General features: G+C 44.9%; 1 protein-coding gene across 1 annotated transcript in view; it reads right to left on the bottom strand.

The window, feature by feature from the left end:
• Positions 1-23,727, bottom strand: part of DOC2B (double C2 domain beta) — a 2,126,151-nt gene that overhangs the window by 13,099 nt on the left and 2,089,325 nt on the right. Inside the window, exon 7 of the mRNA XM_086958530.1 lies at positions 17,121-17,202. Coding sequence (XP_086814656.1) covers positions 17,121-17,202 — 82 coding nt within the window. The remainder of the gene's footprint in view (positions 1-17,120; positions 17,203-23,727) is intronic.

Genomic DNA, 23,727 nt, shown 5'->3' on the forward strand with positions numbered 1-23,727 from the left:
TGAAATTGTATAATAAATTTAAATCCATTTCAATCAGGGGCCCCTGAAATACGTCTGGCCCAGGGCACGCAAAATCCTTAAAAGGCCCCTACGTGAGAGTGCATGCAGTGTGTATGTGGAGAGCGGCAAAAGCACTTTAATATACTTGTGTAATATGGCGCTTCTCCCAGTTTTGTCCCAAACGCGGCCAGGGCCGTGGTCTGGGTGTGCACGTGTGTTTCATATGTGTAAATTAGATATCTCTGTCATGGCCTTGCTACCCAAGGTCTCGGAGGTCATGGGGGCAAAGAACAGAAGAACAAGCAGCTACCTCGGCGCACTATTCTCAAATGTACAGAAGAACAACTGCGGCCTAACAGCCAGGCTACGGGGCGGTGTGAGATGGGGTGAACCACGGGACGTCATTGGGTACCGTGGCGAGTTCCATCCATACCCCTCCCACCTGCCTTTGATCTCACTATTTTTGCTGAGTCTGTGATAAATTTCAAAGGCTGCCATAAATTGTCTGCTGGGGCCTTCACAATCCTCACCAACTGCCCTGCTCTGGACACTTTCCTGCGCACCGATGCAGAGCAGACCCGGGGGTCGTGGCCTTTGCGCATAAACCGTCTGAGGGAGCTGCGCCCTCATGCGTGTCTCCTCTTTTCAGAAGTGCACCACACTGCAGCTCGTGAGTGTGTCCGCGCCCGCGTGCCGGAGGGTGTCCGTTTAAAGGTGCAAAGTTGTAAAGGGTATACACGAGGCCTGCGCAGACCTCCTCCGCCCAGGGCCCAGCGGTGGTAGATTTAAAATAAAGTATTTCACTGTAAACTCGGTCCTGTACACCGTTCCCATGAAACACCAGTGCTGACATTACAGTGGTAAATGCACATATTAGTACTCTTGGCAGTCGTACTATGGGCCGCTGTGTAAACGGTGCCCTATTTAATAGACTACCGGCTACGGCGGAGCTTATGCACTTATGAGGGAGATGTCTTGTTATTAAAGCCTGCAGCCAGCCTGTTTATCAGCGCCGCGTGCCTCGTGAACAGCGCTGCGCGCCCCTCTGCTGACTCCCCCTGCATTCCAAAGTCAGTCACGTGAACTGTTCACGAGGCGCGAGTCGCGATCCGATTCTTTTGGCCATGCATTCTAATGCAGAAGCTCACGCGCGCGACCTAATCCTATTGGAAAATGCTGCGCCTGGCCAGCTCCTGTCTCCCCTCGTTGTCGGCTGAGCCGACAGCTATAGTTCTCTCTGCGAGAGCGAGCTTTTCGCAGCGAGCCCTAAAAACGGGGTGGTTGTGGAAAACCTTGCACCCTGTAACGGGCACCCTATGGTGCGTGGGACAATGTGCATGGTTGAAAAGACGGGTCCCTTGGGTACCCCCATGATCCCTAACCGGAGGCCTCCGGGTGAAGGGGGCCTGCTATGGTCCCCCATAGTCAGATTCCGACAGCCGTTTCATGTCGGGCAGACCGAATCGGAACGGTGTTTTAATCGGTTATCGTAATTGCTTGTTCGGAAACCATGTCCATAGAGTTGTACGATTCGACTCCGAGCGATTCAGGCTGTTCGAATGCCGTTCGGAATCGATTCGGACAGCCTGAGCGGTTTACTTGCATTGTAATCAGTCATTCGGAAATCTGTCCGATTCAGCTGGAAACATAGGTTCCGAATCGGATTTGCTGAATCCGAATGCTGTTCGTTGCCTTTAAATGGGAATAAAATTACAATATTTAGGTCATATTTATAAACCGTTAGCACAAATAGAGAAGCGTGTGCTGTCTTTGCAGTTTTTTAACAGGGAGTTAGAAATTTCAGGGCCGATTCACAAAGGCATGTAACAGTATGTAAAAGTGTGCTCCTGTAGTACTACTTCCCGAACTCATACATGTTTAGGGGAATCAATCCCCAAGTATTGAACTAGCTGCATCTGACAGTGAGTTAGCCAGGGTAAAGTATTGGTGAATCTTGTGATGGTATAGTAACAAACTCAAGGTAAGGGCAGTAAAAGTAAAGTCTGCATTTCTGCATTAAGGATGACATCACTTCGAAACGTAGCTTTACAGTAATAACTAGAGAGTAAAAGCTGGAGAAATGAGTAAACCTGGGTGAAATTTAAATGATGCCAGCATTATTTAAGTAATTTTGCATTCCCCTTATTATGCAAAATAACAGAAATTATGCCACTTTGGTAATTATGCAGCATTTGAGGCACAAATTTACCACATATGTGCCAATGTAGTCAGCCAAAAAGCTTTTGAAGGAAATTATTTTAATGTATGTTCACGCATTTAAATTAATCTGCGATGCTGTGATGACTGGGGGGACAGACAATGGAATACAATGGCAAATAACAAATTCAATGTTTATCATGGTGTCTAGGGAAGGCTAATTTTTTTTACACTGGAGGTTCGTCTGGGGGTTAAAACCAGCAGGTCTTGGGATGGCGAATTCCAGTGAAAAAGAGGAGGTCAAAAAAGATAAACTTCCAGCCACCAAAGATGAGGTGGACGACTTCTCAGTGAATGTGAAGACAAGAGAATAATTTTGGATTTGTCCAAAGTGGAGGTTCCAGGCGTCCTGCAGATGGGAAAACCAGGACTGTGTATTGAAAAGAATTATGCCTGGCGATGAGATGAAAGGAGGTGCTGAAAGTGGAGCAAAAAACATTGAATAGTGTGTGAGCAGCGAAGATTGGTACATTGACGAGGGGTTTGAAGGAGCAGAGTAAAATAAATGAACTACATTAGTAATCAGACTTAGTGACTGTCAGTGTGTTGATTGGGGAGGTATTCGATAATCTGATTGTGCCGATTCTGTAGGTTCATAACTTGGGCTGCCATCTGGGGGACCTACAACATTCCTATGGCAAGGTAGGAGTGGCCATTCTTGAAAGTAAGTGTTATAAGTTGCTCGGTGGATGGGAGGTATGGAGCAGGAAGGGTAGATGTTAGTGATATCCGATATAGACATTTTTCTGCTTTGCCCGGAGGCAAAGAAAAATGAACTTTCCCTCATGGCTGCCAGTTTGTTGAAAGCACAAGTGTTCTAGTGTAAAGTTGAAAAGTTGAACGTACACGGGAAGATAGCCGGGGTGTATGTTTGTGTTTGTCGCCTATTCTTTCCCTGGGAATGGTGTAAGAGTTTATGAGAATAGACTAGTTATGGGCTTGTGTAGAGTCCAGGAGAAAGAGACTGTAGAGAGTGACGTGTGGGTCAGTGACAACCCTGAATAGTCTTCTCCAAGGCCATGAGGAATGATCGCTGACCCCCAGCTTATCCATTGCATATGTACAGTCAGACACCAGCTGATGAGTAAGACAGAAGCGGTTCTAGACTTGCATTAAAGGATTACCTTCAGAATTGAGAGCATTTGGAGACTATGATGAATGGCATCTGGGTTCCATGCACGGTAGGGCCCTCTGACTGTTTGCTAAGTGAAATAGTGTGAAATCCAGATATTAAGGCCCAAATTCCAAGTTTGGAGGAGTTTCTAGTTTATCTGAAAATGGACTGTCTGAACGACTCAGCAATTCAACGTTGCCAGGGTAAGAGTTTCCCAACAACCATTTCCTTTGGACTATTTCACCAGAAAAACGCTAATAAAATTTCCAGGAGGGAAACTGTTGTAAAAATGCAGAATTACTGTGGGAACCAGGGGCCATATTATCAAGACAGGCTAAAAAACTATCGCCGCAGGGGACTTGTCAGGGTTGCCCGCTGTCCCCATATTTATTTGCATTGATCATGGAGCCTCTCGCCTCTTGGGTGCGCAGCTACGGGGTTTTGTATGGGAAGGGGGCCTTACCGATAGAATCGCCCTCTATGCGGACGACGTCCTCTTTTTCCTCACAGATCTAAATAGATCGGGCCCCCGAGTCTTGGAGATCATGCGTATCTTTGGTGAAGTATTGGGCCTCTACCTTAACCCGCGTAAGTCCACCCTGTGGGTGCTGGGTGACTGGGCGGACGCGGGCTTGTGGGCGTCAGCCTTGCGAGCGGCAGCCGGAGGCATATTGTATCTTGGAGTGTTCTTGTCTGAGTCCGCGACGATCTCGTGGGAGCGTAACGTGCTGCCAGTGTGGGAGAGGGTCCAGACGGACATTAAAACCTGGTCTCAAAAGCCTCTTACCATCTATGGCAGGTCGGTGATCTTTAAAATGGTCGCCCTTCCGCGCCTCCTCTATCAATTGCAGAACCATCCGCACCCAATCCCACCCCAATGGTTTCGGCAGGTCAATTCCGTATTGGGTCACTTCTTGTGGGCAGGGGGTGACGCTAGAGTGGCGCTGTGCACGTGCTTTATATCAACGTATTGTGGTGGCCTAGCCACATCGGACATCCTCTCATATTACCAGGCCTCTCATCTGCTGGTCTTAAACGAATGGTGGTATGGAGACGGAGGTGACCCGGCATATGCACTAGAGCGCTCGCTGATGGGGAATAACACGCTACATACATCTTGTACTCGGCCGGGCTCAGGCGGCGGCTGCCGTCAGCTACGCAGGTGGTCTTTGCCGTTTGGAGACAAGCACTGCGTCGGATGGGTTGGTGGAGAAGGTTGACGGCAGAGACCCCATTGTGGCAGAACGGACGACTCCCGCGCTGGCCTCGCTGATGGGGTTTGGCGGATGGGGCTCTATAGGGATTTCCTCGCTTGGAGACGTTATGTCCGGCGTGACGCTTAAGTCATTTCAGGACCTGCGGGACGAGTTCCACATGCCTAAAACTCAATTCTTCAGATATCTACAATTTCGTCACTCATTGGCGCCTAGCCTAATTGGGTTGGAGTCGCTGCCGGAGTTCAGCCCCGTGGAGGCGAAGGTTTTCATGGGTGATCTTGGGGACAAGAAGGTGTCCCGCATCTATCAGACGCTGATCACTCACTGTTCTTCCTCCCTGCTCCCACTGAAGGACGCCTGGGAAAAGGACGTGGGGCCCCTGAATGAAGATGACTGGAGGGAGGCATTGGAGTCCCCGCGAGGGACTGCTATTGCGGTACGACTCCGACGAATCCAATTTAAATACTTGCACAGGGCCTACTATACACGGAAGAGACTGTGGAAGGCGGGCCTGATTGGGTCCCCGGAGTGCCTGCGTTGTAGAGCTGAGATGGGTTCCCTGATACATACTGTGTGGTTGTGTGCTGGCTTGACTAGGTTCTGAAATGGTGTTTGGAGTTGTTTGTGGGAAGTGTTGGGCTGGGATCTCCCCCGCACTCATCGTCTGGGTCTCCTTCATGTGTTAGAGGGAGTAGGTGGAAATATTTACAAACGTTATCTCTTACTGTTGGGCCTGGTGGTGGCCAAGCGGGACTAGGCACGAGCGTGGAAAAATGAGCGAGCCCCCCCCCTGAGTGCGTGGAAGGCTGGACTGGATTATTGTATGGGGTTGGAGCGCCCAGTGTTCGAGGGCAGAGGTTGCCCCCGAAAACATTATAAAATCTGGAAGCGGTGGGCAGATTACAGAGGTTTGGCTTTAGATCCCCCAGCAGAACCTGACGACGATCTGGATTTGGGTGATGGACGCCAGGCCTAGAGTGACGCATGGCGCCTGGCATACGGATAGAACTTACAGGAGGCTTGATATGATCGCGTGTACAGGGCTAGGGAGGGATAAGGGGTGGGTAGTGGGGTTACTGGGTGGCTATGGGGGGGGGATTAGGACGAAATGTTTCTAATATTGATTGGGCTACAATGATATATACGTGTTGATAATTTGCAGTGACCTCCTGATTGTGGAGAACTGTATACCTGCCTTTACCTGATCAATCAATAAAATTTGTTGTGAAAAAAAAAAAACTATCGCCGCTGTAGCGGCACAAAACTGCCACTAAATCGGCGATAATGGGCTTGATAATATGCTCTATGGAATTCCAATTGAAGCCCATGCTAGATGTCCTTCACATTTAACATGGCTTCAATTGGAATTCCATAGAGCATATTATCAAGCCCATTATCGCCGTTTTAGCTGCAGTTTTCTTTCGCTAAAGCGGCGATAATTTTATGACCTGTCTTGATAATATGCCCCCATGTTTGATAACCCTGATTCCTGTGGCAGTTGCACAATATTTAATACCAGGATGCAGTCCAACATCCCAGAATTATTGATATTCACTGTATTTTTAATTACATGAGTAGGACAATCAGAATAACATATCGGTATTCTCATCCACCGTTGTATGTCAATCTTAAATCTTCGAGTACGGTATATGTAAACGCTGGTGAATTCCAAGGAAGGGGACTTGGAGGCAGATTTACTAAGATTTTACACCGGGTTGCATCACTTTTGTAGTGCAGCCCAATGCAAAATGTTCATACAAAGCCATTTTGTGTGGTTTAGTAAATGCAAAGTAACTCTAGGCGGCGCATAAAGCTGCCTTGCGTTGCCTTCCATTGTGAGGCATTCCATGGGTGGAGCATGGGGTTTCCCATGCATTGACCAATGGATTGTGGCGTAGGCCCAGATTTACAAAGACTTGCAAACTTGAGAATGCATCAAAATGCTATGCCTTCCCCAATGAAGCATAACAAGGAGAAATATCTTTATTTCTCCTAGTTACTTCTGCTTTTTTGTGTGCTGCATTCAGCAGCACGCACAGAAAGAGAAAAACTCTGTTGATGAAAAACAATTCTGTCTGTAACGCAGACACTCATGCACCCTCTTGCAAGTGTGTCTGTGTAGGCTCGAAGCAGCACCCAGTGCACCAGCTCTAGGAGACAGCAGATATTTGCCATATCTTAGTTGAAAAGGCACATTTCTGCTCTCTCCCCAACGCAGTAACTTTGCTTGCTGCCCTGCGTTGTGTGAAAAAAAACATAAGTCTGTCCACAGTGTCTCTGAAACTGCAAGAAGAACAGGGTAAATATTGCAGATTCGTCTGAATTTTCAGCTGATATTTTTATGGATTATTGATATCTTCTGATCTCACTTCTTCAAAGCATGAGGCTTTTGAGGAAATGAGTTTTTGTGTCACAGGGTACTAAAATCGGAAGCAGTTAATGAATGAGGGATGGGCACGAACAGCAAGGCAGATGGGAGAGAGGGGTCTGAAATGTGTCATCTAGTGAATGATGCCCAATTAAGTCTCAAATCACAACGAGACATTATAAAAATGGTTCAAAATGATATCTAACTGAAGCTGGGTGCCCTTCAAGTATCTCTATTGATGTCTGAATATAATGTGATTCTTAGTGGATCAAAAAACACACGTTTTATCAATATGGATAATTACAAAATAATGTTTGACATTTAATATATGTAAAACTAACATTTTGAGATTTTGTCATTGATGGGCCAAAGCTCCATGGTTGTTAACACGTGCACTGCCAGACAAAGTTACAAATGAATACAACTATGTGTGTAGAAATCCCTCCAGCATGGGAGTGGGGGGATCCAACTGCATTATCATCGAAGACCAAGCAGCAATTCAGACCAAGTAGCAATTTAACAAGCATTGGTAAAGCTAATGGGTCGCATTTTTTAATGGAATTATCCGACCTTTTGACTTTGTCAATATTTTATTTCAATACTGTTTCGTATGCAAAATACTTATTTGCTCTACAAACAGCATCATAAAAAAACAGTGCCATGAGGCACACACATGCATATACCATCACACATGTTCGGGTAAGCGTCATGATGATACGACTACCACAGCGTTATCATGCTTGCATCACTACGGAAAAATGCATTGCACACACATTATGATGTGGCACTAATTTTGTGTTTTTATCTAATTTACTGTGCAAAGATCTCAGATGCCCATCTTCGAACCGTTAACTAAAAAGTTGGTAACAATTTAGTTTTTTAAATGTGTTGTGCGGTAAGGCTGGAATTTTAGTGAAGAGCAAGAAAACATATGAACTTGTATGGAGAGCGGAATGAAAAAGAAAAATGTTGTTTTCCAGAATGCAAGCAGTGGAAGAATACAAGCCATCCAAACAAATAATGTCTCTGCTCCATGTGAGGTACAATCCCAAGAAGAGAGAGGAATGCTACTGAAAAAGAAGCAAGCAAATGAGATTTAAGAGACGCCAACCAATTGTTAGCAGTGGGCAGATCCAAAGCTCACTATAAGGATTGGTATTGCCTCCAAAGTGTCCTCAACAATAGAGGGCAAAAACAAAACATATTTGGCAATCGTTTTGGTAGTTCATCATCTGATAAATTGGCAAAAGCTTTTGTGTGCAAGATTACGCGGATATAGTTGCACCAGCATCACTCGGTCTGTTTCATCCATAGAGAGGTAGTGAATGAAAAAGTAAATGTGATTGAAAGGAGCCTGATTTGGTGACTTGTTAATTTAAGCAGGTCTCAAGGAAGTCTACCCACCAAGCATTACTCGAGTCGGTAAGAGTCGTGGCAGGTTCGCTTTCTGGTAAATGTGTCCCACTTTACTGTTTAAGGCTTAAACATGCAAATCAGGGAAAAGTAGCATTCCAACTGGCGCAAGCCATGTGTTTGGTAAAATCAGCACCCACCCAATCTAGAGGATCTACTGGGGAAGTATGCTCTTATCGCCATTTGGATGGATGATCGATACACTGAGGTAATCGTTCAGTATACCCTTGTTAAACCAATGCGTTTAATGCAAGAGGTTATGTTTTATCGTCTATAGTAAACAGCCATCTAGGGTATTATTAGTTCTTGGAATAAAATGGACTTGGGGTTGTGTTGATGCTGATTATGCAGTATGGCTACTGAGAAGGTATCATGGGTTATGTGTCCATGTCCTAGGGTGGTGACTTAGAGGCAGCATTATTTAAGGATTGCTAATGACGTGTTATGTCGTGAAGGAAGGCCCATGACTGCTTCAGTTTGTTTGATGTAACTTGTGATCATATGGCGCCTAAGTACATCTTTGTTTCTGTCTTAGACGCTTCTTTGTGATGTGTTTGAGATACATTGCAACTAAGGTGAAGGATGGTGGTGAATTAAGAATTAGTTTATGTGGCGCGGGCCACTCCGTGACATCGGACTTTATATTGTGCCCTTTATTGTAGGTCATGTTATCCAGGTATATGTGAACATTATTTTCTCTTGTTTTTTTTTTAACTAAAGTCTATTTATGATTTTATAATTTGCTGAGGATATTTTTTTGCATTGTTGCAATAGGTTTTCACCTATTGGTGAGGCAGATTTGGGTAAATATATATTCTTCTTTTTTAGAAGAAGGCCATTGCAAGGTTAGGCACCAACACCTAGTGAAGGAGAAACTTTAGAAATTGGCAAGAGGAGCCAGTGGGAAAGATGTTTTAATAATGGAATCAACCCCATAGCTAGCGATTTTAAGGCATTTCGGCTCATACACGTAGTTGATGAAGACTGTTATAATATTATGACCCAGATTCACCAGGGTCTTGTACCGATAGAAATGTGAAGCAAAGTATCACAAGTGTACTTACTATCCAGAGTAAAGATGTATTTTGGCTGGAAAGGTTCCCCTTTCTTTTTGCAAACACCTGTATGCTTCATTGTGTTGCTTTGCATCAAGGGGTTGTTAAAAGAGTAGATCAGCGAAAACCCACCGATTTTGATGCAAAGCCCTATTTACTAAGATAGCCTGATTGGGTTTTGCATCCAAAACAAACACCTCCTTCAACAGGCATTAACAGGAGGAAATGTGTTTATTCAATACAAAACAATGGACACGCCTCCTTTATCTAACTCTCACTCACTCGTCCCGCAGTCGTCCTCTCACCATGACATTACTCCACCAACACTGAAAAGTTATTGGCCAACTCCACAAATTCTCTTGAAAGTACCCTGTCAATACAAACTACCCCTTCAAATATGGAAACTAGGATGTTTTTCTGTGAGGTGGTACACTACCCCCTTCCTGTTAATAGGATTCGCACATCTACTCACTCATGCTCACTCGATCTGAGACACAAAGTCTAACAGGTTTAGATGATGTCCTCTAATAAATGACTTACGCTACACTAGGCCTCAGCTAGGCCATGACTCCATTCGGTAACAACATGGCTGCTGTTTCATAATATTTGTGTGCTTATACTGCTCATTGACACCCCATGCATCAAAATGTGCGATGTTTGGTGTGCAGTGATTTGTTATGCTTGAAGAACTCCAGAGTAATCCATTAGATACTTTTCAAGGTTCCCCTGCTCTGCAAATTGTAGTTTATTAACTCATGAGTCTTTCCATTGTTCATGTAAAAAGATTGCTTCTGACACCGCCAGTGATTAGGCCAGAAGGAGCATTATTATTATGCATATAGCAGGATAGAGCTAGGATAGTGGTATTCTATGACGTTTTATAACGCTGAATTATGACCTGCTGTGGTATTGCTACATTTGCTCACCTCATGCAGACTGTGCGATCATTGATTTCTATCTATGGTGTTGGAGACGAGACAAATTCTGTACTCGGGATGCTGCTCAATTTATTATCGATTTGCTGCACATATTGGACTTAGTCCATTTTACAGATCTTGCTTGAGGCAGCATTCACTTTAAATGCTAAAGCTGCTTCATGGCAATTGATTTTGAGTTTTACGACTGATTATTTGAGACTGAAAATACTTTGCCTTCTGTACTGCACTTTAATTTTTAATGGACCTTCATGGTTTTACTATTTACTGATCTTGATCTTCCTTTCTGGATCAGTCCTATTCATTGATTTTAATTTGAAAATGCTGCCTCATCTGTTCTTGTGGAGAACACCATCCCTGTGAGGGCCATTTCATCACAATTGTGCAGTTTATCTATGAGAAAGCACCCACATTACTTTTGCCTCATTCCCACTAGCCACACAAGCAACTGACAGTTCCCACCCGACTGCAAGATGCCTGAACCAAAATAAGGACCACTGGAAAGATGCTGCAATGGAGGACTACATTAATCAGCATGAAAATGTAGCATAATGTGGCACATACAATGGTAGTGTTAATTCATCAGATTTAACATTAACATATAGCAATGCTGTCCGGACAAAGGTTCCACCTCATTGGTACCGGTTTAATGCCTAGATCAGGGGTCTCCAAACCGGTCCTGGAGGGCCGGATCCATGCCAGATTTTTAAAATAACGACATGTATCTCAATGGGGATATCTCAAAAATCTGGCATGGATCCGGCCCTCCAGGACCGGTTGGTTTGGAGACCCCTGGCCTAGATACTGCATTTTCCTTGGGGTACGGCCCTGTGCCAAAACCTTGTAAACGAGGTCCTATAGATGGTAGAGCCAGACAATGGGGGAAAGGCAGCACATGAAGGCAGATGGTCAGTGAATCCCTTTCTGAAGATTTTGTTTGTGTGCGTAGGTGTAAGGCGGGTGGAGGGAGGGTGTGGAGGGAAGGTGAGGGGCAGGTAGGAGGGGGGAGGAAGAGGGGAAGAGCAGTAGGTTAAAATGGTGGATAACTGTCTGCAGTCGAATCCCGTCGTTCATAGATTGTGCCTGGTAAGTGACCAGTTAACCTTTGCAAAGGGGCTGCCAGAGCACAGATTCACATGCAGAAATTTTTATGTAGGTTACATCAAACAGGGGCAGCCCTATTACCCGAACCCGGGGCAAATAAATATTACAACAGATACAATGGTTCAAGAAGAAAATTACAGAAAAGCAACAATAAACTATTACAGTTTTACATAAATGAAACACAATTAAATTGAGAGACAGCATACATAAACAACAACAAAAAATCATGAAAAAGGTACCCAACATAATGGATCACAAAGCAATTATTACTCCAAAAACATATTTTTACTAAAAGAACAATTATACAACAATACAAATATGCAATACACAAGGGGTGCTCACACAGCAACACAATGTACATTACTGTTAGACCTGGCACCATTGGCGTGGATCTCCCATCCATTTTTGCTGTTGCCTCGTGTGTTTTTGCTGGTGTTAGGGGCTTTGGCACTGGGCCACTGCTGTCCAGTGCCACAGTGCAAGTGCTCCCTATTGTAAATTGATGTATTAATCAGTAGTTCCATGTTCGGCTAATTGGTTTACTTGTCAGACCCTAGTCTAGTGCACAGAGTGTGCCCAGGGAGTGTAAATCCAAATGCTGCTGATGGGCTTGCAGCACTGGTTGTGCCACCCACAGAAGCAGCCTTGTAAAATGTGTCTAAGGCCTGCCATTGCAGAGCCTGCGTGCAGTCTGGTACTGTCATGCTGACTGGGCACGTGCACCCACTTGCCAGTCCCTAAACCTTCCCTTTTCCTCATATCAGACACCCCTATAGTAGGCCCAAGGGTAGGGTGTATTGTAAGTATAAGGTAGGACATGCCCTAGTGTGTGTAGCATGTCCTAATAGTGAATTACAGACATTTTTGTTTTTCACTATTGCAAGGCTTATTACATGTTTATAATCCTAACTGTCTCAGAGAACATGGTAGAAATTCAAGTTAGGTATGCCTGAACTCAGAATGATAAAATACATCTTTCAGTGAAGTTAGTTTTAACATTCTGTGTTTGCAAATACCTCTTTTAGAAAGTAGGTATTTGCTTGTCTAAACTTTCAAGCCTGCCTCTGCTAGGTTGTGTATTCCTTTGTCTGGTTTTGTGAGTGACAGGACTGGGGATTCCATGAGACAGGATGAGTCAGCCCAGTGGTGAATAGAGAGATCTGCATCTAGATGGGAGGGAGGAGTTGCACCTGAACCTTGAATAGGGCTGTGCCTGCCTTCCACAATGCTGGCTCCACCTCCTGGGGGGCGGCTGATGTTTTCTGCCCTGCATACTGAAAGAATAGAAGGAGTCCTGTAAACAAAGTGATACAGGACTGCACTTGCCTTCCACAATGCTGGCTCCACTTTCTGTGGGGCGTCTGATGTGCCAGCACTGTGAAAGGAAAGGAGAAGTCTGGTAAACAGAGTGCTTCAGAACTGGTTTGGACTGGTCAAAAGCCCCCTCTCCCCTCCGAGAACAAAGGATTTTGGGGTATAAATATTGGGACCCTAATCCCATGAAATTAGATCACTTTGGACTACAAGAAGAACCCTTTACTGAGGAGAGGAACAAGCTGAAGTGCTGCTTGGGGGATTGGCCTACAGTGGTTGCCTTACTGCCAAAGGAAGAAGAAAGGAACTTTGTGTACTTTACTTTCAACTTGTGAAGGATGTCCAAGGGCTTGGAAAAGTCTCAGGGACAACAGACTTTAACCCCCAGCTCCGCAGAGTTCTTGTGGAAGTGCCTACTGCTGTTTTGGGCCTTCTGAGGAACTGTGTGTCGCAAGGAGCTGGAAGCTTGACTCATCGAAGAAGAAGCTTGTCGCCGTCACTGCTGCTGCCATCCCATCGTGAATATCGGCGATGTAGTTGTCGTACTGCACCGCATCGAGTGAAGAGCGCCACAACAAAGAGGAAGCGCGTCGCTGTGGCTGCTATCGCAACTCCGAGTGAGGGTGTCGGCGCTGTAGCTGTCGCATTGCACCGCATCGAGAGAAGAGTCTCGCAACGAGGTCGGAGTGTGTCGCCGTCGCTGTGCCTGCCGTCGCAACTCCTAAGGAGGGGGTCGCTGCAGGAACTATCACACTGCATCGCATCGACAAAAAGCGCCTCGCATCCCTGAGAAGCGCACGGCTGTCGAAGTTGCTGCTGTCGCATCGTGGATGTCGCCGCTATAGTTGTCACATCGTACGGATTCTTCACGCATCGTGGGAGAAGAGTGTTGCAAGTGGAGCTGTTGCTGTTGCATCGCGGAACAAGGGTGTCGCTGCTGCAGTCCACTCATCGAACCAAGAACTTCTCGCATCCCCGGAGAAGCGTGCCACATCTGGAAGATCTTCAAGTCTTTATTTCTTTGCACCTGAACTTTGCCGCATTTCCCTCGCTGCGACATTGCTTGCCGTGGAAGCGCACTGCAACCTAAGGTACATTGACGCAAAGTGTTGCATCTTAAGAACTTAACTAAACTAAGCTAAATCTACCATCTTAAAGTAACAGTTTTGTGTATTTTTGTCGTTCATAGTCTTGTGGTAAATCTATATAAAGTATACTTATGTTTATATAAAACCTTGTGTGGTGTCCATCTGTAGTGTTGTCACTGGGTTACTGTATGTGGTCACAAATGCTTTACACACTGCCTCTGAAATAAGCCTGTTTGCTCGTGCCAAGCTACCAAGGGGTTGAGCAGGGGTTATTTAGGAGTGTAATCCCCTTATCCTGACTAGAGGCAAGGTCCCTATTTGTCACAAGTTCCCACCTGTGTCAACTAGAGACCCCCAAATCTAACAATTACTAAAAACACAATTTACAGTGTAAACGAGAAAACAATGGCAGAGGAAAAAAAAAATCAAACAAAACAGGTCCAACAAATAACAAAAACAAAAATTACAATAAATGCTTCCTCTTTAGTCCCAAGGACAAGCTTCAATAGTGTTTCTCCCTATTCAATGTATACAGTCATCATCAGAACAGGCAAAAAAAATGTTGCGCAAACCAATCGATGTAGTCAGCCACAAAAGTTAACAAGCACATGTATAAATCACAGTACCCACATAGGTGCCGGTGGACCTTTAAACCGGTCCACTTGAGATTCAGAGTACATGATGAGTAAACGCTGCCCGATGTACCAAGCAAGCATACGCGTTGCTCCGGGGAGCAACGCTTGATTAATCGGGAAGCGTTTATGCTTCATGTACTCTGAATCTCGAGTGGGCTGGTTTTAAGCCACTGAGGTGAAACTAGGAAAAAGGGAAACTCTGGCCACTACTGGGTGGGGAGAGGCTCCAGGGGCAGGAAGTCAGGCTGGGACTCTGTGGGCAGGTTCTACCACATATCTGGAGGAGAGACCTTCCATGGCAACCACAGACTGTAGCCAGTGTTCAATATAGAGTGTAGGATTCATACCCTCCAGTCCCTCAGGCACACCAACCATTCGGAGGCTATTTTAGTGCATTCTGCCCTCCGTGTCCTCAGCTTGCCGATCTAGTATCCTGATCCGGTCAGTAAGTTCCCACAAGATGACTGTGTTATTCAAATATTGTGGATGAATGTCTTGGAGTGCCTACTAAGGGGTCCATTATGATGGCGGACCGTAACAAAATGCGGCAATGCAGGACCAGGATCTTAGTAAAGTGGAAGCATCCTATCAGTATCACTGCTGAGGAATAGTCCTCAATGAGCATCACAGTGCGAATGGTAGGTTCAGCTGGGTACAGCAATGTATGGGGGACCTTGGAGGGTGGATGGGTCCTGTAACATCATGTGAACAACATGCTAGTCACTCCCCTCCGGTGAAGGGGGTGAGTCACCACAAGCAGCTATAGGCACAGGCTTATTTGTATGCATTCAAAGGGCCACAGAGTATTAACAGGAGGTGGGCGCCGAGTCCAGTATAAAAGGGTCCAGCAGGGGAAGGCAGAAGCCATGAAGAGTTACTTAGCGATGCCAGATGAGCTTGTTTGTGTGCAGAGCTCTCCCCCAAAGGAATGGATGATTTACTTCTCTTTGTACAAGCATGCTTTGTAAATGCAACCTGTTATCTGGGTAACCTTACTTCACTACTTCCCATACCCTGTCTGGAGTAACATGCTACACATCTACAAAATACTTCAGTCCTGAATCATGTGTAAGAAGTGCAACATAAACACAATAACATAAAATTGTTGTTATGTCATGCCATATTTGTTCATGTCTCTGTTGCTCTCATTATTGTATTACCCAGCTTTTCCACATACGTTTGGCTCGAGTAGACACCCCCATGAACCTGACCCGGCCTACATAAGACCACACATCATATAAATATTAAATGGCTGTTGGCAGTAAGCTCTAAGCGACTGGAGCACACAGGGTCTTCTTTGCATGGTGGGATTAAGGGAGGAAGCAGCCCTTCGAGGGGGTATTGTGCATAGTGGGAGCAGCCAGAAAGAGTGGATACTTGAAAGGATGGGATACCCATAATATTGGGGAAATATTTTGAGTTTATCAAAGTAACTCGCCACTTTGGTTGGATGGACGGAGTCTTCAGGAAGGGAGGCTTGAGACACTAGAAGCAGCCAGCCACTTGACTGGGTGATTTGGTTGTTGGAAAAGAGATATAATGGGTGTAACTAATTTGAAGAAATAGGTCTGAGATATTTAGGGAACATAAAAATGGTTCAGGACGTTGGAAGAGCGAGTGGATTAAACAATGTCAGAGGGGTGCGGCTTATACCCCATTATTGACTTAAACAATGGAGTAGAAGTGTGGTGGCTGTTTCCCAGATGTCCTTAGGCCTTTATACTATACTGTGTAACCTTACCATTTTCTGCATACCCTTTGATCTTATAACCTGAACACTATACCTGTAAGCCCTGTGTCTATAAACCCTATATTCTTACATTCTACACCCAAACCTTTAACCCTATACCTAAAACTCTTACCAACGATACCACCAACTCTACCCCATATCCCAAACCCTTTATCCCACTATGAATCCTCCTATATATTTAATATTCCCTTAATACTTCTGAATCTTTAATCCTGTACTCTGCACAAGGACAAACCCTAACCCTATATATCAAACCATTATCCCTATAACTCAAACCCTTAAACTTATACCTTAACCGTGATTGCCTAAGTCCTGTACCTCAAACCCTTAACCCTATGTCCAAAAACGTAGAACAGTGCCCCAGTACCCGTAACCCTTGACTCTGAACTCCAAACCTTAACCCAGTTTCACACACTGTCCTTACTTCGCTGTATTTTCGGAACAAATACTTTGGAGCGCTTCTTTTTTTTGGGGGGTAGATGATTGTATGTCAGTGGGTTTCGGTGCACGTGTAGTATAGGTGTGCACGTCTCTGGGTATGTGTGTTCTTGTGTGTGGTTGTCTTTGTGCGCTCCTGTGTGAATACTGGTGTGCATATAGTCAATTTTATTTAGGGATGCGCCCTAGTATGCTTCTCTGCTGGGTGTGGGTGTGTGTGAGTGTAGGTGACTTGTGTGTGTGTTTGTGTGTGTGCGCGCGGGCCTCCTGTTTGCGCGCGCGCGTGCCTGCGAGACTGCATTTAAATGAGGACAGAGAAGGTTAATGGCTTGAGATATCGCTGCAGGGAGCAGGACATATGATTTATGAGTCAATTTCCTGGCGCGTGACCCTTTCCCTGCCAGTACTGTGCTGTTTTGTGGCAGCTCCCGCGCTTTCTGTCACTCTGCCGCCGACGGCACCCTTAGATTACCTCATTGAACTCTGGATTTAACGTTTTCTTCTTCACAGCCGTCTTGTGCTTCGATTTCTTGTCCTCGTCTGGCTTCAAGTACCTGAAACATGGAAAAAACACATGCTATTATTAGATGCCGCTTGACAAGGGTTTTCTTTTTTGGAGTGCTTGTATTGTGTCAGCGTAGGAGACAAATGTTTATACAAATAAAAGGAGCCTTTTGCTATCTGTCCAATTAGGCTGCATTACAACGTCAAAGTCTGACATCGGTTTTCCCACAGGAGCCTGTTTCCCTCTAAATAATGGGGAAATTCGTGAGCCACTTGATCTCATGAAAGCCTCCACCTGCCAGCTCTTTTCAGCAAACATTTGTTTTAACTCTGGATCCTTAACCCCTTCGAGGCTAATGACGAGCTGGCCTCGTCATGGCGCTTACCTGCCATGCGCGGATGACAAGGCCAGCTCGTCATGAAACAATGAAAAAGAATAAAACCCAGCGCAGGACGGGAAAACGCCTAGCAGCCATGGGGTTAAGATTTGAAATAATGCACTTCCATGAACTGAAAAAAGCAGGAATGGAGTCCCACCGTGGTGGTCTGCTTAGCTGAAAAATCAATCTGGCATAGTTCACCCACCACATCAACTACAGGGGACATTTTAAGGGCCAGATGTATGACCCACAAATTTGTGAGGCGCAAATTGCGTCGTATATGCAACTCACAATTTGCGACTCGCAAAATAGGATTAGTACATGGGCCACAGGTTTTTTGCGGGCGCAAACGGGTCTAAAACCCATTTGCGCCTGCAAAAAACCTTACACTATCTGGCCCCTAGAGCTCATGCGCCACAATCTCTCTGCTCACTTCACTGACTATGGGTTCGGAGAACAGAAGTAGCCTCAGTCACTTTCCATTGTTCTCTGAGCAATTCATAACTGTGGTCCACCCTTTGACCGTCCTCCAGTGCTCTATTAACCAGTTAGGACACTAGAGAGCAATTAGCAAGAACCTTGTTAAAATTATCGCAGTTTTAGCGGTAGGAAACTGCAGCTAAAACGGCGATAATGGGCTTGCTAATATACGTTAGAGAATTCCAGTAGAAGCCCAGGTTAGATGTGCAGGATATCTAACCTGGGCTTCTATTGGAATTCTATAACGCATATTAGCAAGCTCATTATCGCCGTTTTAGCAGCAGTTTCCTGCCGCTAAAAACGACGATAATTTTCACTAGGTTCTTGCTAATATGCCCCTTAATTCAGTCACACAATATTGCCTGTCCCTGCCCAGATTTTCAAAAGCTGCTTGGCAACTGTGTACTTTTAGGTGCATTTTCAACGACTCGGCCATCAGTGAATTGTTTAAAGCAGTGATACTCAAAGGAAGGCGGGGGCTGCTTGTGGCTCTCATGGCCAATATTTGTGCTCCCCCTGGTGAACTGCAGCACTGGGCTGCTGTTTGCTTGACTCAGCAGTAATATTAAGAATGATGTTAAACAAACGGGTAAGCATTTAATAACACATTAACAGAAGTAAAGGAAAAGAAGAAACGAAGAAGTCCTGCACCACTTATGATTAGGAATATTTATTTTTTAAGACATAGTGCCAAAAACATGTAGAAATATGATTGTTTTTCAAGATTCGAAAAGTATATTTCAATACCATGCAGAAGCATTTCAGCTTAGTACATCAGATAATTTCATTGAATTTAGAGGAAATTTAAAAAATGCTAGTTTTCAAACATGACTTAGAAACATTCATGCATTCCCCACCATGACAACAATGCCATTAGTGAACCAAGAGACAGGTCAGCTGTCATGTTTGCCCTCTGGGTGGCCTACGTTTTTATTATACATGGAACGACATTATAGGTTATTACATTAAACACAAGATAAGGCTTTGTAAACTGCAAATCATGAACACCTGTATTTCGAGGTGCTCTCATTTGTGATAAAGGAAAGGAGGAAAAGCGAAATATACCAACTCGCTAGAATCACACAATGTGATAAAATGGGTAAGTCAGGATAGATCCTAGGCTTTCTGGTTTCACAATTGTGCAATGTAACCACTAGATAGGTATCCGATTTTACCTATAGTTTTGCATCAAATAATAATACATACCGCCCGATTCATCAAAGAAAATAGCGCTCGCAAAGGGCCAGATTCTGAGAATCTGGCCCTTTGCAAGAGCGATTTTTGCATTTTGGGATTCAGCATCCCAAATGTAAAAATCGCTAATTGCGATCTCGCAATTTTGCGAGGATTGACATTTAAGGAATCTCTATTTGAGATTCCTTAAATGCAATTCAACATCCAATTTAATTTTGCAAATTCGCAATTTCTTGCCGCAATTTACAGCGAGGTCAGACCTCGTGGTAAATTGCGAAAACTCAGAAAAATGCATTTAAATGCATTTTTCTGAGTTGCATGTTACACACACACATGTCCTTTGGACATGTGTGTGTGCAACACCTGTGTAAAATTTCATTTGAGGGGTGCTACAGGGTGTTCTTTGGACACCCCTGGCACCCTTCAAATCGCTATCTTATTTGCGATTAGCAAATTGCTAATCGCAAATAAGGAATACTCCCCATTCATTCCTATGGGCCTTTTGGCCCATAGGAATGAATGGCGAGTTATTCCTTATTTGCGATTAGCAATTTGCTAATCGCAAATAAGGAATATGTAGGAATCGCATTTCTTCATGCAATTTCTACATGAATCCCGTTTTGCGAGTCCTTAATAGCGATTCGCTATGATTCGCTATTAGGGCCTCGCAAAACGGGAGTATGATGAATCAGGCTGTTTGTCTACGATTCTGGAGAGATGAGGTCAGAGCGTGGGCCACAGACAGAAACAACATGAAAGCTCAGTTTGTTTCGGGCTCGAGGATCCGTGAGAACCTCGGGCTGAGACAAAGCCAGGCAACTGGCTTGAGCCTTCAGTAGTTCGCCCACCTCTATCACTTAATGGCATTTAAGGGACAAAGGCACAGGAAGGAGACAATCTGGCTATCTTCAAACAAATGAGTGAAGCAGAGCACCAATATCACAGTGCAGAGCTCTTTGTTTCAAGATGTATAACTTTCTCATGATACTGGCTGTTCTCTCCCCATAGCTAAAATCAAATTACACAACATCTAGGTTTGAGAGGTTCTAATGGTGAGACTCGGGAAATACTCTCACCTGAGAAATGCCACTGTGCTGTGGAACCTGCCCAGCTGCAAATGCAGAGGCCACCACTAGCATACCTTTACAAAGTGATAAAGCCAGGATTACAGCTAGAGCTGGATGGGGCTGGAATTTATGTAATGACTTTACGCAGATTCAAAGTTTTGCACAACTCAAATTATATCTCTTGAACCGGCTCTGTGGCACAATAGGCAGAAACCATCCATACATTAGGACAAAATCTTTCCCCTCTAACATCGGTGAAGCGACCGAACCATGGTCCCAGAGCTTGAGAAAAATATGGCCTTTCCAGAATCATAGAAGCTTAGGTCAACATTCAGGATCATTAAAGAACTGCCAACCCCAAACACCATCCGTACTCTAGCTCAGCTGTTCTGTATTTTAATGATAAGCAATGTTACTGCATCCTCGCTAACCTCTCTCTCTCTACCCCTCTTCAACAGCAGGCCCACCGTGCACACTCACTTATCTGGGCCTGTCAACTCTTTTTACTCCTTGTCCCTGGCAAGTTCACTGAGACTCTTTCATGAAGAAAATGTACTGACTTGCCTCTACACACAGTTCCTGAGAAACTCCAGAAGCACATCGGCTGCACTACCATCCTGAAAGTGCTTGGCACTCGCCCTGTGCCCCGTGCCCTAGCCTCCACTGAACTGCCTCTGGAACTGAAACTGTACTCCCAGCACTCTTGAATCCTTCCATCGGTGTCAATGGTCCACAGAAATCCTGGCCATTCCCTCCAGCTTCTCCTATTCTGCAAATCTTGTAGAGGGAAGGGTGTCCAACTTGCTCCAGGCTCTTTGAATCCAGTTACATACTAGAAACCTTCCCTAGGGGGTGCACTTAAAGAGGTTTGCCTGTCCTTAATTCTTAACTTCATACAAACTCTCCTTGGACTTGTCTACATACATTCTGCAGGCATGATTACTCAGGACAGGCCCCACAGTGCAAGGACGCTTAATAAAATCCTTTGAGTTCTATTCCATGCCTGTCCGCCACTTCCTCGAATCCAGCAAAGTCGACCAATCAGTGTGTTGACAGTCTCCCTGTGGACCTTGCTTTCTCTAAAGTGCCATAAAATCCCAAATCACGTCCGTTTCAAAAAAGCAACTACTCGCGGACTGTTCCCTCAGAGACTCTGGATGACCCTCCGGCCACCATCTTCCCCCGTGTGTGAGAGATTCAGGATTCAAGATTTCTTTATTTCGGTTAATAAAAACCATAAAAGCAATGCAAAATTCATTATTACACATGTTAAGATTATAAAGATTGTACACATGATTACAATTCAGTATTTACAGAAAAATGTTTAAAATCTTTGATACAAAGCAGAATAAATGGGTATCATAAATCCACAAACCAACCGCAATTTAGGACCGTCCACAGTGCATTATTAAATAAATAGGAATGGTTTTGGGCGTGTGTGATCTGTGAGGCTGAGGACATATCAATTGCAGACCTAGAACAAGCATTTGCAATGCAATCGGTCTCGCCTTTGGGACCTTATATGTATTTAGCTATGCAGCACATTAGCCTGGGTGCTGTAACATTTACTGTTCTTTAACATTGAGGGAAAGTAAGCACCAAACTTCATAACATGCCAGGTATGGGAACATATGAAGATAAATATTGCCTTTCAGCGGGAAATGGTATAGTCCAAAGCTCTGTTTTTAATATAAAAGCAGGGCCTTCGGTGGGCATATCACTGAAAATACAAGATTTGAAAAAAATATTCTTGTCTCCGGGTGCTCGTGGAGTACAATTTCTATGAACTGGAATCTAGAGAATGCTAAAGTGGTTCTGGTATTTTACTGACCTCTGCCAGTCGTTTTCTATCAAGACAGTTAAAGAGAGGCAGTTGAACAGAAAACAAAGTCCCTAAGCGGAAGCAGACAAGTCCTAGGCTGATCTCCAGAGCCCACAAAGTACATACAAATATAAGTACATACTAAAGTATATACTCTAGTATATATTCTAAAGTATATACTAATGTATATACATGAGGTCTCGAATGCTCGACCTAAAAAGCGTGGCCATGATGTAACATTCTTCCTAGTTTCACTGCAAGCATGTGTCTAAACCCGGGGCGGGAAAGGCAGTGCCGGACCCAATTGGGACCCGGGGCAGATGCTCCCCCTCCCCCCATCTGGGCCTGCAAAAAAAGGGGTGACTGCGATTGGTTGTCCCAGCTTATCACACCCCCAATCAGGGGGTGAGTTTGCAAGCAACTGGGGGGGGGCACAGACGGGGGTAGGGATGGACACGTTTTCATTCAACATAGTGGGAGTACTAGAGCAGGTGGGTTTCTCGTGAGGCCGGAGGAGGAAGGGGAGCTCCCCCCCAATTGTGAAACCGGAGGGAGCATGGCAGTAGAAACCCAAGATAGATAGAAAACTGAGAGGAAGTTGACTAGAGGTAGATGGAAGGCTCACACAGTGTCCTTGGGATGCCTCATGGCAGGGGCACTGAGGGAGCTAAGGACGGAGTACAGCTGCATCCAGAGTAGAGGTAACGCTCCCACAGGGCCGTAGGGATGCCTCCCGGCAGGGGTACTTGGGGAGCGAAATAACAGGACGCAGCAAATGGCAGATTACATGAGATGCACACATAGGGGCCTTGGGATGCCACACAACAGGGCCCCTGAGGAGCAGGCAAAGGGCCGACAAAGGGTCCAGAGCAAGCAGAACGCCACTTGCAGCCTGGGCAGGTCTTGACGGACACCCACTAAATTTGGTAGCAAGTTGAAGCCTGGAACCGCGCACACGAAGGCCTGGAAATGGGGCAACTCAGCAAAGGATGCTGCCTGGGGAGTGCATAACCACAAGCACAATCAATGGGAGTGGCATTATCATGGATGTTATGAATGACTAATAAAATGCGAAAATGTACAACCAGGTTATATGTGAAGAAACTGCAACCTTTTTATGTACCAAACCAAGCTGTCTGTGGTGTAAATCAAAGGTAAAAGGGATGCAACTAAATGGACAAGGACAAGGAGAGACGGAGTCGCACCCTGGGAGGGTTTAGGCTGTGTAATAACAACGAGTCGAGTGCACCTGAACGTGTTATTGATGAGCACTATTACACAAGAATACTTGTTCACACAAAATTATACAGCTTTAACCTGCCACAAAAACAATAATGCTGCCACGTTTATCATTTACTATCATATTTAAGAATATGGAGTTGTGATGAAATTGAAGATGAGAATACTCATGAGAAACTACAGAGTGACTCATGTTGTATTTCACAGTATTTTTACTTACCAATAAATAATGCAATGTTTTGAGTAGGTTGGAAGATGTCACTTACTTTCTTTAATAGCGTTTAAAACTACGCTTTTCACTTACAGATGTTACTGCTTTTGAACTCAATGGCGCTCATTCGAACCGCTGACCTACAGTTGACAACACATCTCTGCCGCAGAAACATAGGCCAG

This window comes from Lissotriton vulgaris, chromosome 2_1 (genome assembly GCF_964263255.1).
Source record: "Lissotriton vulgaris chromosome 2_1, aLisVul1.2, whole genome shotgun sequence".
Classification (NCBI taxonomy): domain Eukaryota; kingdom Metazoa; phylum Chordata; class Amphibia; order Caudata; family Salamandridae; genus Lissotriton; species Lissotriton vulgaris.